The following is a 15,931-nucleotide window of genomic DNA, read 5'->3' on the forward strand; positions in this document are numbered from 1 at the left end:
ATGTAGATCTATCTTTGTCGTAGAAAAGTCAACCAGTATTACTAAATAGACAATATGAGACTTTCTATGAACCTTATCTGATTTAAGCAAAATTAGTCTGTTTATTTGGCATTTGCTACGTAATATATATATATATATTATATGACTGAAAATAAATATACGTCTTCCGTCATCGAACCCAGTTTCCATTAAGCTGCCTACATGAGATGGCAAAGAAACTACCATTGCTTAAAAACTCTTTTTGTTGTTTTTTTTTTACAAATTTGTGGGTTCATATTCACGGCAGGTTCAAGTAAAGGTTGAGCCTGGAGATCTGGACGGACTTGACGTCTATATCAAACAAGAACCGAGCAATACAACACCCGACAGCGGAACAACAGATATCAGCGATTTACGTAAGTAGCTAAATTACAATTTGCATGACTGTATAGTACACGTACAATAGGAAATTGGGAGCCTAAATAAAGAAATAGAAATGTCTGTTTTGTATTCTAAGATGTTATATATATATATATATATATATATATATATATATATATTCGTAGATGAAAAGGATGTATACATGGAACTGTAATAGGCACGTCTTTTCCTGAAGATCTATATTTCGTAGCTGAACCGGATACGACTGAACCTTTGCAACTCTATTATAGAAAAATAAATTATTTTTTTTTATAAAACAGATAGGTCGACCGCTTCGGTATTGGGTTCCCAGTTTTGAGCCCGATTATTAATTACAAAGTTTTTATTTTTTTTGTTTATGTGGAAATGTATATCAATTTCGTTTGTCCTAGAGACAGTTACACAGGGCTTAATGGCTTGCCTAGCTGTTGCCTACCCGAGCCAAAGAGTAGACATTGAATGGTAGAATAACAAGAATTATTATATCTAGAGTTTACGAATCTTTATGAGTTTTGAAAATACTCTATTCGAAATTTTCACTGCTTTCAAGTAATTTTTTTTTTATAGACAGGCCACGGTTTTACCACACATAGAAGATTTTTGTTGTCATATTGTCGTTGTAAACTTTCGTCCAAAACTAAAACAGCGGCAAGATCCTTCTATTTATTATATGACTCTATTTTATTACAGAATCATGTTTTACATAACTATACTGCGGTAATGAACATAGAGGAGTGTTCGTGACTTCTAGAACGAGGTGATAGTTAGGAATTCCGGCATAATCTTCACACAATTACTGCTCGATTTATATTAAGGAGTATAAATGATTCTACTAACGATTAGTTAAGTAAGATATAACCCGTGGCATCGAAAATATTCAAGGAAGGAGAATTATTGAAATAATTTTAATTTCAAAATAATGACGGCATTTGGGGGCATGTGTCTCAAGCCAGTTATTTTAGCTGCCCTTATATCCATGATGCTATACTGTCTACAAAGAAATTGTCGAAGACGTTTCCCTAAGTCAACGGTGCGCGTTGCTTTATTATTATTCAGGTTTATAGTTAGTATAGCCACGTTCTTACTTGAATGTTTTCTAGAACATCTGGATTTTTACCAGCCATTACAGCAACCTCGTGGATCATGTAGTGAACTGTTCGAAACAAAGATACCCGTATTTATTAGTTTACGACCTCATTTTCAGGAAATACGTGCCCTCGATATACCTGGCACGCTTATATTTATATTGACAACGTATAAACGTACGTGAAGCTAAATACTGAAACGTAGTTTTAGTATGCGGGAAACTTCACAACAGTGTACTTTTTATTTTTTTTTTCAAGTTTTGTTGACGTTTTTTGATTCGTTGACTTTTCGCATTTGACAATACTGAGATAGTTAACGCGAGCAGTCTTGCGTCGGATCTTTTTACTTTGCCTGGGACGTATGTATATCAACATTAGCTGCCGAAGCGAACGAGAAAATTATGTTTGCAGGCATATTGCATAGTTGTTCGAATAATATGGCTCGCGAATTCGTGATTGCTGGTTCGTCCTTCATGGCAACAAGGTACAAAGAAGCGCTCCTCGCTGGAAGAATCGCGTAACAAATGTTGCTTGCAAAGCCTATTTTTCTCAAATCGTTTTCATTTCCAGCTAACATTGATATCCAATATCTACGTTCCAACAGCGATCGATTAATTTGATCACCTCGCTCTATCAAAGTTCCCCTTTTAATAACCGTAGACATATTTATATACAGAGCTGATGTTAGTTAACTCAGTTCTAGGGCAAGTCAGCTGTCACCAGTTGAAATATTGGATACGCCGCAGTACGCGCCACCTGCCAATAGGATTATCATGTCGTACTGCGATGGTTGAAGATAAAAACCTGTTTCAACAACAACATTGGTAGACTGGCGCTGCATGCACCATGCATGAACCTGGGCCTGGCACCGGCCAGGTTTATCACATCCAGCAGCCCTTGACGGCCGAGTAACGCTTTGCTCTGCCTAAGTTTTTACGGCATGGTGAGAAAATTCAACGTGAACAAAGGGTTATCGACTCGATGCCGCGTTTCGCCAGCTCTCAATCCAAGTGCAGATTCTCTCAAGATTCTCTTCCATCTGATCCGGAGTGTCACTCATAAGTTCGTGTACAATTTCCTCGTCATATGCTGACTTGGCCTCGTCCAGCAGCACTTGGAAGATTTCGCACTGAACATTATCTTCAAGCTTCTTGCCCTCGTAACCACGATGCACTAGTCGATCGTAGAGCAGTTTTGTATTAGTGCGCAGTACGAATACAACGTCAAACCAGCGTTTTGGAAAGAAGTCACAGCCATGGTAATCGACAATTTTCCCTCCAAAAGGTTCACTCATGCGATCCTCCATCTCGTCCATAACCTTCTCCTCATCGAGAATGGCACAGTCGTACTGCTCGTCGTACGCTTCATAACAGTTATTTGCTTTGGCTAATTCAGCAATGTTGATCCACTCAAGATCAGCCACACGATTAGCCAGCTCTGAGCACAGGGTCGTCTTGCCGGTTCCAGGTGTTCCGGTAATCAGTATATTTGGAACTGTTCGCCGTTCCATTTCTCGCACTACAGTTAGCCTAATTAGCTGGTCCACATGAACGAACTGGTGAGGCGGAGCACGTTACTGCCACGCAGAGAACGCACAGGAGAACATAGAAAATCTCACTTGCAACAGCCAGACTCGCCTACAGTTGCCAACATTATGCATCTAAATTCTGCATAGTTTTTGTTCGCACCGTTTGCAGATCGTTATCCTTCGATACGTATTGATTTTCTTACGAGGTTCGTAATTGTATTCCTGCAGAAATCGGCGAACCACGTGGGCTCGTGGCTCAGTTCGATCGGCTGACGACGCATTCAGTGTTATGATGTTGCGCTGCTGTCGCACCATTGTGGGGGGAAGTCTGTTTGTCGCTTCCGGGCTTGCGCGTGTCAGCGCCACGAGCGGCCGTTGTCGGTACTACCGAACTTGGGACTAGCGATAACTGACAAACGATCGCGAGATGGCGCCACACACCCTAAGGAAAACCAGCATAGGAGTTTTTGCCGTACATAAAATTGGAGTTTTCGTTGGTTAAGCAAGTACGTCTCACGTGAAAAGTGTGTTTGTTTGTCCAACCTCGAAACAGCAGCATTCCCACATACCACATACCTGTCTCCGTAAAGTAGCATAATAAAAGGATAATGGCGTTTTCCTAAAAGTAGCCAGCTTAGTTTTGCAAGAACTGGTGTCGATTATGTACCACAAAAATCACACTTGGAATCTTGTCGAAAAAGAATATATCGCTAATTAAGGCCCATCTTCCTTTTGCAAGTCTTTCCTGTTCGACCAGCTGGCCTGCAGAGTTATCGACACGCTGAGGAACGGCACCATAAATAATATTCGCTCATAGATTTGTGCTGTGGATTTGATCGACTGTATATAACATAATAGGATTATTACTATAGAGTTGTATTCTTGATAAAAGTACGAATTTTCTCAAGTCATAGCGTTTAACTTACCGGTGCCGAGCCGACCAAAGTGCGCGCACAATATATACAACAGACAACCCGTGATAGATGTAATGTAGCCGTTAATTCAATAATGGATTACGCTCATCTGATTATTCGTTATTGGTAAAGTATAATTAGATAAAATGTGTCAGCGTATTACATCTAAAATATAGTTCAACGTCATTCTTTTTGTTACAACAATATTAATAAGTATGAGTTGCAATACCCGACGAAAATCTAAAATGACGTCAAAATTTTATTTACATTATTATTACGCCATTTGTTTTTAGCCAAATACAAGACCTTTAAGCGCATGTATATAAGCCAGTTAGTTAATTCGGTCTAGCGGCCGCCAAATTTAAATAATAAAAATGGTTAATATTAGTGTTTTAAATGATAGCGGTATATAACGAGGGAGTTCATGCTGGTCGTATAGAAAGAGAGCAGATTTAGAAACAAAATGTATATATTAATTCTGCGATTTGCTATTTGCCCCATTTCATTTTTCAAGGGTCAGTGGCATTTACGGTGTTGATATGGAGGGTGGCATAGCGTAGATATGTTTAGACTCGTATTAATTTATTTGAGGATTTCGATTATACCACATTAACGGTCAGAAATCTGAGCATGCCAAACCTGTTTTTATTTCAGTCATTTACACACAAGCGGAGCTTTATTCTCTTGGTCTGTGTCCAAATCGACTCGATTTGCCTTCACCGTCAAGAGTCGCTAGGCTGGTTAAGGTAAACTTTTCAACACCGACTTTATAAGAAATCGCCACCGACCACCTCTGAGAAGCATGAACATTACGAGAGCGAAAACGCCAATCAGATCAAGTATGGGTGCGCATTATATATATATATATAGCAGCGATGGCAGAGAAAGAGCTGAGACACCGCAGCGGGCTACGTCGATCGCTCGATCGAGGCGCTTGCCGCCATGCCGGGTAATCTCTATTAATAAGAAGTTCATTATATCGGTTATTATCGCCGACTGCCGGCACTGCTTTATCATCGTTTACGAACATTCATGCATTCTGCAGTGGCGATACGCCCAGATGACGGGAGCAACGGCGACGGCAGCAATATTGCCAGCGGCAAAATCTCAGATATTGTCTATTTCTGCTACTGGTAACGTCTTGAACTACGAGCAGTTTTAGTAAGTTTAACTACGTTACTTACTTAGTGATAAAGCATTCGGTTCACACACAAACGAACATATGGACGTTGTGTATGAGCTTTGTTTCCACGATTCTTTCTTCAATCCCCGCCTGGGATCTCTTCGACAAAAAAAAAACACCGATTTGACAGGATTGTGCGCCATAGTTGACTTGTAACGATTCCTTTGTTCGATTATGTAGTTTTGCCCGATTATCACCTCCTTAGCGAAGCAGAGCGTACGAATGGGGAGAAATCGAATGTTTCTTTCACATCAGCCGTGGAAACCGTTGGCCCTTAGCGTCATATTTCTATGATGTGTCATATCATATGGAACACGTGAGCGTACTCCATTCTCCAGTTGGTCTGGCATAGTATGAGTAGAATAGACTTGAAGGCTATGAGGAGTTCTTTGTGCGGCATGCACACGAACGAGCAGATGTCGATAAAGTTAGTAAGTCGAAATAATTATAGGGTAATGGAATATATGGAGTGACTATTTGCTTTCTTTTTGTGGACCCACTGCGATGACGGCGGCGGCGGTGGCAGCAGTGGTAGTAGCGTTGGCGATTCAGGCAAACGGCAGGACGAATGCCGTTGTCAACATGTTAATCGTTGTTCTTGTTATTGTTATTAACGTCTTCATCGTTAGCTGCATGTTTTCATGTGTATCTTGGTTGTATGCTAGAGCGCATGGTTCTGAATCCTGTGGCCGCTGCCCCTTGTGAGAATCGGAACGGATCGATTGATCTTCCACGAAATGTTTATCGTATCGTTACCAACGCCAGTGAGCGAAATAACAAAAAAAGTCCGCTGTGCTAGCAAACCAGTTAATAACATCGTCAACAGCCTTGATGTCGCCTACGCCTAACATGCTTCTCAGCCTTCCTTGTTCACTTGAGCCTTTCCTTGTTCCTGCTTAGTATGTTCAGATACCAACGTAGACAGTCTGATTCAGCTCTACTAGAATCATTGCTTATCAAATATTGCATCGATCAAAAATACCTAGAATTTCGTAAACAAAAGGAGACAAGTGGATGCAATGTGGATAAGCAGGATACGGGGGCATATCGAATGGACACCGATTTAAAATTTGTCGCGTGATGATTTTCAGCTGTTAAACAATGAGGGGTTGAAAAATGGTTTCTTTAATTTACGTGGCCGCCTTTGCGACTTCGGCGGAAGCAGTAGACGGGGCTAGCAGCAGGAGGGCAACGGCAGCCTTGAGGCGTTGACCACGGTGTCTGTCACTCGACTCGAGGGTGGTGGGAGCGATAGCCGCCATCGTTCGCTGCTTGGGTCATTAATGACTTGTTTATCGTTGGCCATTTTTGCTGGACGTCTGTATACGGGCACAGCTCCCACTACCAGAGGCTATTCAATCTATTGAAATGTGAAAGCCGACTAATGACTGACTTGTGGCCACCGATGGCAAATTACTGCCGCTGGCTCTTCCGTTCACTTACGTCCAAATTCATGATCTAAATAGTAACGGCGACGCCGACAGCAGCAGCAGTAGCCCGAGCTGTACGATGATTACAATAGGCAGTGGCAATAATGATAACAACGATAACAGAGAATGCTCACCTAGATAGCATCATGGTCAATCATATCAGCCGCTAGCCGACCTCTATTTCCGTGTTGAAGATGGAGAGCGAATTTTAGACGTACCTCTTTCGACGCACACCCGTCAAGGATTCGGCCATGACGGCGTCGACGAATCCAGGTTGTTCGCTTCGCCGAAAGATGTCAACAGACTATTCAACTTAAATTTGAAACGAAAAGTTACCACTGAAATCTTCAAAGGTCCAATGTTCTTCATAACTTCCTATATAATATAACGACAATGCTTCGACGCTGCTATATTTGTTCATCAGGCGCCAGCATTTCTGTCAGGTGTCATCTACTATTTTTTAGCATTGCGGCTTATTTTTGGCCGCGTTGATTACGCGTAACATTAAACACTGATATGACGCAACGTGATATGTAACCCCCTTTTTTCACTGTTATACACGCATGACCATTCATGATATCCATCTGTAAACTACGCGTCAAATTATGCATTGAGTACGACGTAGAAGCTTGTCTGCGGCAAACTGTTCGCCGGCTTTTTGCCACACAACCCGTTGGTAACCACAATGATCTAGATTCATTCTATTCTGTGAATGTGTACATTGATGCGTGCCATTTTGCGGCTTTTGCATAATATGAATGTGCCGCCTTTCGCCCCCGAAACTTCTGGCAGAATCAAATCTTAGCCCAGCTTCGCATCGTCTCCATATGCATGAATAAAAAGTTCAGACTTAGCATTGTGGGCAGCATACGACTACGTGCCTATGTGGTTACTGAAGTAACGGATGCACACCCAACGAAAGGGAGATCAAAAGATTTGCGTAACGAAACCAGTGTCCTGATAAATGATGGAGGTGATTTGTAACTTGCAATTGTGTCTGCCGAAATTCTCCTCTAGTCAGGAACCATCAAAGGTACCGCCGCAGCGGTTCCTCACTTGCTCGTTCGCTTCCACTAGCTACTCGTGAGGCCGCTTTCACTGCGCAACGGTTGTGAATCGTCGACCTATGCGACACACAACCTCAAAGAACTGCTGGATGCCGGGCGTTCAGTGTCCTCCAACTGGACATCCAATCTCAGATCTCGTGGCTCACTCCGTCAGCGAATGGCGAGATATCTTACTTAACAACAATACTTTAGGGATAGTGAAGAACAGCTAAAAGAAGATCTAGCCTACTGACATTTCGTATCACTTTAAGCCGCACCGCTAGGTAGGTAGTAAGCGTCGATCGAAGCATTGGTTCGTGTTCAATCGCTGTTCAACAACGTATTCTCCGTTTGAGTTTCCAAATCTTTCAGTCCATATAGCTAAACGAGAGAGCCGCTTGTGGGGAAAGAACCCTCCTATAATGATCGCATAATCTCTTCGAAGTGAACTATCTTACGGATTGCCGGTACTCTCACTCATGGGCAGTTCGGTTCGGCGAGTGAGGCTAGAAGGGTTGAATGGCGCCCAGATTAACACTTCGGCTATGCTTACGTGTGCTGGAAATAATTTGAAATCAATCATTAAAACTTCTGAACTTACAGCAACCTATTGCTTATTGCCGTTTCACCGTCTACATACTAGGTGCTATTATTTCTAAGTCATCTGTGACCAGTCAAGTGCTGTAGATGGAGGCCCTTTTTGCCGCGTATCTGTCCATATGTGCCATATAGAGTTTGTGACTATCTGCCGGGGTCGGCCATGAAGTCTGCTAGATTCAGGAGGTTCTGCTTGTGATAACCGTACAGCAGAGCACGACCACGACAATGATGATGACAGTCATCGTAGCAGGATCAGCAGCAATGGTTACTAGCGTCACCACGTCAAACTCATTTTCTTCCTCCTCCAGTGCCTCTCCGACGCTCGGCCGCTGCCTGCGCCGATGCCGCCCTACGCTCCGCATCGCGATGGATGGTTACTACAAATAGGTAGCACTAGTACTGTCTAATGATAAGAGGCAAGAAACCATGTAGTGTTTGTAGTAGTAAAGATTGTTAGAGTGACCGCTAGCTGCTTTGTATCTCAATCTCGTCTAGTTCGCGCTTCTGCTAGACAGGAGAACTACAACGATGATAATGATATTCATGGTAGCGACGGCGACGAGGTAAACGCAAACGGAGCAATGGCCGCCTCAACCATCACTAGGCTCAACCCTCTCGTTCAGTTTAACCCAGTCTATCGTTCAGATGGAGGTTGCCGCTCGATCCCTGAGCGCAAAGCTATGAAAGTCCATCCAGGCAACCATCTGGTCTGAATGTCTCAATTTTTGTTCGCTCGTTTGCTCGCCCGTTCAAGATAAGTGCGCAGCGCTTCGTGCTGATGTGGTCATCGTGGTTCTCTATCGATTGCTGGCAGTAGTAAGTAGGTCGTAGCACTGGATATGCGGCCCACCATCGGCAGTTCGAGTTGTCTCATGACTTTCTTTCTCATTCATGTATCGTCTGGCATCGTGGCTCCGTCCATTGGTTAGTCGTCGGTCTGTAACTCTTTCGATCTGGATGTCTGGAGGCCGACTGCTGTGACTGACCACTATACTACACTAGTTAAAGTAGTTTATAGTAGAAGTGATAGTCCGTAACATTGGCTATTCGACGGATCTTAGGGCGAACACTTTCGTTGGTACTGAGTCCCTACTTGTATCGCAATCTTCCATGAAGAAGAGTTGGTTTGCGGTTGATTTGCACGATCTGTGCTTTCGCGAGGTGCTTTGGAGTCGACTCTCTGTGTCCTTTCGAGTGTCACTCGCTCGCCACTGAGCGGTTGCTGTAGACGAGCTAAAGAAGACGAATAGTCTAAACCACAGTAAAGGGATAGAAACACAATGTCACTTGTGAGTGGGCGGATGTGTGTTCTTTGTCCACAGTTAGTAATACAATTTCTTTCCTTCACCCTGATCCAGAAGTTCAGACAAGAGTGGCCGACCTGTGACGCAATCGTATGTCGGAAGCTACTATTCGGTCTCCGGCAAACAACACAAGATTGGCCGAAAATATCTAGTGGAGTTCTACATAAAAATGAGCAAAATTTTTATTTTGTAATCTTTCCGAGAGGTGCAATAAAGGTTCACATAAACGAGAGCTGTTTATAACTGATCTTCTATTTTCGATTTATTGCATCTCAACTATGGTCACAGTTTGGAGAGAACGTATCGGAGTGTGGCACGTCATTTTGTCCAAGGTCGTATGGAGGTTAGCTGAACTAATAATAAGGTATGGATTGCGCAGTAGGTTAGAGAATGGGGACGAGTTTTTTGGCGATTGCAGAGGCAAAGGCCATCCTTGTAGGTTTCAAAGGTTCGAAACGATGACCGCTAGCAACAAGCTTCAAGGCCAGAGGAGAGTCTGTTGCTCACTTCGTCCCTGGATCACACCATACGCGTCTGTCTGAACGATGGTTCAGCCCGGTTGGGTTTGGTGAGCTCGAAACTCAACGATGTTTCGCGCGTGACGCCCAGACCACAGAAATGCTGTCTAGTATTATTTTATTATCATTCTATAACTTAAAAATACTCAAAATAATTTTGTCAAACGCTTCCTGGCTGCATACACAGTTCGATATCATTTTGCTGACAAAAACATGGCGTATGACCTTTTGTATGATGAGTATACCATGAGCGTCATTAGTCCTAAAAGTGATTTAACCAAATGTTGCACAAAGCGGAAGCGATGCTTGTTTTGTTTGATTATGGGGGTTTGTTCTAATTACAGCTGTCGATAATGTGAAATGATCGATAAGAGCCGCCGTGTGAAAGCGATTATTCCATTCAAGTATTAGCTCGTCACCGCTTGGTGCACTGCTAACGGTTGACTGTGTTATTGGCTTTCGAAGTATAATTATATAAATAGATCAATTTCGCTCAGCGGGCAGTGCAGCCACAGTCAGCGAGAATGAAAAACAACGGGAAAACAGCGGTCCGATAGTCTTTTTATCTAGCTACCACGAAGATAACTATAGCTGGTCACTTCAGATAGCAATATGGCCTTTAACTCTCGCTAGGCAACACTCATTCTGTCGCTCGCACGCGAGTTCAAGGCCGTCGTGGCCGACTCGTCGAACATGGTAGTATAAACACGCGCGAGGGAGGTAAGATGGGAGGACTAACGAAAGTCGCGCGACAGAAGGGAGAGTCTACTTCACCTGATTAGCGATCGACAAGCTCTACGAGAGAGGTCGCCAAAGCGCGAAGTAAAGAACATCAGGCGAAGACGAAGGCACAGCAGCGGTGCTAAAAGTTAGAAAAAAAAAGGACGAAACTTTTATGAACGGCGATCCAGTGACGACACCTCATTCAGCCTCGAGGGCGGATAGTGTGTCCCAAACCGTTGCTTGGAGAACAGACGCTTCCTCGAACAGGCCTGCCAGTCTGCTGGCCTCTTTCTTTGAGGGATCGTCGACTGAGAGGCGAACGAGTCGAGAAGTGAGGGCGTGGCTGGACGAAATGCTTTGACTGGCTATTTTGATGAGAATTTCGTCTCGTTGGGTGTTACTCCTCTTTCTTCGAGGTAGCCCATATTCGCTCCTCGTTTAGTTCCTTGTCGTCATGATTTTTACCGCCGTTGCCTACCTTGCTGGAGAGATAGACGCACGACTGCAACATCAAACTTTAAGCTACAGAGCGATTTGTCGTGGCCAGCCTCCATCCACAGCTAGATCCCATAATTAGCTCGAGGAAAATAACACCAACAACGAGATGAGGAAGAAGATCATTATAAGTGGACCTCAATACGCTATAGCGCGACGGAGGGGAAAGGATCGTGAGGGCAGAGAGGACGATTATCTGGACAGCAGTATGTGCTATGAGAGATTTGATAAAGGGTAGAGCTTCAGAGAACTGGTTGCTAACGAAATAGGCAGACAATAGATAACTGTATGGGCAGTGATATTAGTAGTGATAGCACCGGCAACAGAAAAAAGGCAAATCGTCCATCCGGTTTCGGTGTTGTATACGAAAGCTGACACATCCAACGATCCTATAAAAAAGGAAAAAAAGAGTCGATAGACATTTATCATAACGGATTCGATTCAAGATAGTAATGGCGTAGGAACTGCGCGGTCCTCTGTCGGTGTACAAAGGTGTATCGTGTTGTCGTGTGTAGCTGCCCGGTGTGTCTCAAAGGTGCGTACATTATACTCCAATCAATGTCCTGACACTACTGCTACGACTACCTTTTTTTCCATGAATAGCAGTAGAAGAACATAGTGTTGAAGCGCTATAGTCGGCGGATGAATTAGCTGATTGCACTCTTGCGCAGACGGCAATCCTCTGATCAAATTGTCAAAAGGGAAGAGACACAGTTAAAAGGGAAGCTCAGCTAGAGGGCGCTTATGCTGCCAGATAGCGCTGTTACTAGCCGCTGCATTAGCGGCGAGCGTATACGACTATCGTATGGTGTCGCACCCGCGGCGGTTCTTGACGACCGCTCACAAGGATTGACCGGCGTTGTTATTGTTCCTGCTGCTGTTGGCAAGTTTAGTAACCAGGCCGTCCAGTTTAAGACTCGGTAGAGACAGTCGTAGTTGTCTAATACCTTGCTTAGTCTGTCGCAATGCCGCTGTCAGCCGATGAAGCACAATTACTCCGTTCAAGCGATCGAGAAAACAGGAACAGCCGATACTGCTGCTATTGATGCTGATGGTAATCTTGTGACGTGAGCAGAAGGATCTACTAACTGGTCGTTGTTGCGATAATGGCAGCGGCGGCGGTACTGGCTCGTTGAGTATAGCTTGGCAGAATAACAGACCGAGCGTGGATATACGCGCGAGAGCAAAAGCGCGCGCGTGAAGTACCAGAAAGGAAATGATAGAGCCAATGATAGGCGAATACATGAGAAGAAGAACGAATGGCGGCCACGACATTAGAGGTTAAAAAAAAAGTAGGGATGTCATGATAGATTAGCAATCGCCGGTTAGGTTTAGAAACTGATGTTACTGCTGGTACATCCGAGCGGCCCTGTTAGTTGTAATGTGCTCTACTGCAGGCACGAAATGTGGCAGGCGGTTATGCCTGCCAGGTCATCGGCCAGGAGTCAAGGTTGTGAGCGCCGCATCCTTTAGCCATTAACAGCAACGGCATCATCCACTGGCCAGTTGCCACGGGTGGCCATTTGGCCCCAGCGTCCGATCTGTGCAACGGTAACGCACATTGTATGGACCGTGTTAGCGGCTAGAACGGAAAGACAGCGAACATGTTTCAGAGATGTGTGCTGCCTCATCGAACGAGTTTAGAGAAAACGCTCACATGCGTAACTCACACTGTCCGCAACGTTGGTACAATGACATAAACGAAACCATCGGCTCTGAGAACAATGCCCGACGGGTCACTTATTAGGGCGTTTGTTGAGCATCGGTCAATTGAGGCAAATCAAGATTGGACGCTTGCTAAAAGTTTTTCGCAGATGTTCCTCGGTCGTCAATATACGAACGTACCCTACTGATACCAGAGCTCTGATCATCTCTATAAGAAGAGACAGAATGTTATAACATACCTATATACATCTAGCGGAATATAATTAACGTTTCGACGTCATAGTCTTCTATATTTCTATATATATATATATGGAAAGATCTACATTCCTTATTTGAACTGGATTCTTTTATGATCCACCTCCAGAAGCATTATTGACTAATCAAACCTTACATCGAGGCTAGGAAGACAGTCTGGGAATACAGCAGCAAAGACCCGTAGTGCCAGTTTGGCTTAACTGGATAGGTCGTTTGTTCTGCTTGTCTCTTTGATTTGGGGGTATCACGCGGAATCTCTCCACTCGTTCTTTCGCTAGTGGCTATTTCTACAGTCGTCCGGTCGGCACGCTTCCAGAGGCCTCTCAGGGGTGCCTCAGATGACCAAGGACAGAAAGCACGCTAGACAACCCTTGCATAACCCGTTACTTGAGCTCCAACCCATCAGGCCCTTTGAGATTCAGAGAAGATAATCCCATTGACAGGCAAAGCTGCTACAATGGAGGAACACCCACGCTTAGAGGCGGATATCCGTGACTACTGCGCGCAGAGCTGCTCTAACCGTAACCGTGGCACTAATGTTAGTTACCCTTTTCCTGTGGAAATAGCCGAAATACTATAATGCCGCTTACTGCTTGTTCCAGAAGATCATTTGTGCATAGTGTCTCCCCGCACTACTGCTAGCCAAGCGTATGGTATATCTTTAACCATATATACGATAAGAAAGATTTGCGTGGCCAGGTCAAAGCACGTCAAGGATCATCTTCCAGCACCCCCTTCCCCCACCCACCTCTATATTTCGATGTCTTTGGCGATGAGGGTTTTAAGTTTTGACCAGGGTCTTGGTCCAAATACTGTCTAACTAACATCGCCAGCAATTCCCACCATAATGACAAAAAGAACAAGTTTTATTTGCCATTTTTCCTGAGCGATTGAAACTTTCGCTGTTATTGCTAGCTTAACACTGCTACGTTCATTTCTAATGTATCTGCTGTTCTCCTTTAGAGCTTAACGTGCTCTGTAGTATTTCAGAAGGTGAAAGTGGTCGAATTTTTAAACAAAATCCCTGTATACCTATGCAACCCCCACTTATTCCCCGGCCCTTTACACTCCACCCCTCTAGGACGGCTAGCCAGTAGTACATTTCGTCCTCTGGCACGCGAGTTCGGCGCCATACAGCGAGGTCCAGTGAAGTTCGATTCGTCACTGGCTTGTCTACCGGATCTTTTCATGTCCGACCCCGGCATGGGCATGGATATCCGCTCGACTCGGCACCAGCCCGAAGCTCTAGCGCTACAGAGAGAGAGTAACGATAGCTCTGCTGGTAGTTATTGTGCGAGCGAGTGAACGATCGACGAGGCAGATCTGCTCATGTATCGCTCCTTCCCTCCCTCATCATCATCCACCGTCCATCGGGGGAACCGCACTCAGCGCTGCGCCGTGGTCCCCGCTGAGGTCCAGGTGACATGCTGACCTCGAAACACTGACCTAGCCCTATAACGGACCGGTCAGAGGCCTCAGTCTATGCACCTCGCTGGCCCACTGGTACTCGTTGCAGTCCTCGTCGTAGCAGTAGTAGCTGTTGTAGCCACTCCGGCTTCCAGTTTGGCTTGAAGCGCTCGCCTGTCTCGGCTCAGCTTCTTTGGCCGTTGTCGCTGCTGCTATTGCTTCTGCAGCCGTACTGCCTTGTTATCTAGCGGCATAGCTAGTAAGCAAATTGATAATACAGTTGGTGCATATAGTAGCCTGGCTGCAGCGCTCAAATGAGCAACCATGCAAGAAACTGCTGGGGTTGTTATGGCGTCTGCAACGACAGCGGCAGGCACGAACGCTCATAGCTTTGCTGTGCGCATATAGTCTGCCTTGCGGTCTCCTATACTTATCAGTACGGTGTAATTCTGTATGATATCCCAAATACGCAGTCAAGATATTCAACGTCGTTAGTCGACCCACAGCATGGCCAGACAGGCGTCGTCAGCCAGAAAACGAATATCGACGTACAGTCCCGTTCCAGTGATGTCCGATCGACGGGAACGTCTCAAAATCAGGCAGGTTCGAAGCTTAGGCCCTTCGTATACTATCTGCGGGTACGTCTGTTACTATGACGCATTTTCTCTTCGAACTTGTTTGTTGGTATTTTTCATATTTGTGTGGTTCATGCGGTAACCTGGTTTTAGGTTCAGGCGTGCGTCCTTCCTTGTAAACGCCGGTGATGTCTTGAGGCGCAAACAGGCCTCATCGCTCCATCCGGTCGAAATCATTTAGCTGGCACGCACGCGCACACACACCCACCAAGATTCAGAGGGACACACATGAGCATCGTGTATATATGGCTATCCGCATGTGGGCATCACGTTAATGTATATGCATATCGGTCATAAATAAGCGTTTGTGCTAATAATAAAGTAAGCCACGAGCAATATTTATGTGCAATATTTGCGGCCGCTGTCTAAACATGAACGGGCTTTCGGTATTACAAAGTGAATGAACCGATGAGAGATCCAATATGACTTCATCGCGGACCGCTTCGTCTCTCGGTTGACCCACAGGGAAGGATTAGGCTCTACAAATTAATCTATTTTGACGTATGCATACAACGAGTAACCACTAGCGACTGCCAGTCGCGCATTAGCTCACTCTCGCCATTGCTGAACTGCTTACCGCGACAGTGGCATCCTCACCGCCAACTGACCACTGGAATTCACTACATTCGCTAAAAGGCGATCCTTTCGCGATTCCTCCACGCGTCTGTGCATGTATTCAATCGTTGGCTACGGGCGTGATTTGGTGTGGTTTTTTTTGCGTAAACTATTATTCCGTTTGATGGC

At 44.8% G+C, this 15,931-nt stretch overlaps 2 protein-coding genes across 7 annotated transcripts in view; one reads left to right on the plus strand and one right to left on the minus strand.

Moving 5' to 3' along the window:
• LOC111270799 (uncharacterized) overlaps nt 1–2,015 on the plus strand; it is an 82,299-nt gene extending 80,284 nt beyond the window's left edge. For all 6 annotated transcript variants that reach the window (XM_086972644.1, XM_086972641.1, XM_086972642.1 and 3 more), the window contains one exon: nt 287–2,015. In XM_086972644.1, coding sequence (XP_086828770.1) covers nt 287–403 — 117 coding nt within the window. In that variant the 3' untranslated portion in view covers nt 404–2,015. The remainder of the gene's footprint in view (nt 1–286) is intronic.
• Ak6 (adenylate kinase isoenzyme 6) lies at nt 1,690–3,342 on the minus strand. The gene has a single exon (XM_022851207.2). It carries the CDS (start codon nt 2,992–2,994, stop codon nt 2,455–2,457), a length of 540 nt encoding a protein of 179 aa, XP_022706942.1. The 5' UTR covers nt 2,995–3,342; the 3' UTR covers nt 1,690–2,454.
• Nucleotides 3,343–15,931: the final 12,589 nt, after the last annotated feature.

This window comes from Varroa jacobsoni, unplaced genomic scaffold, assembly GCF_002532875.2.
Source record: "Varroa jacobsoni isolate VJ856 unplaced genomic scaffold, vjacob_1.0 contig00123, whole genome shotgun sequence".
Taxonomy (NCBI): domain Eukaryota; kingdom Metazoa; phylum Arthropoda; class Arachnida; order Mesostigmata; family Varroidae; genus Varroa; species Varroa jacobsoni.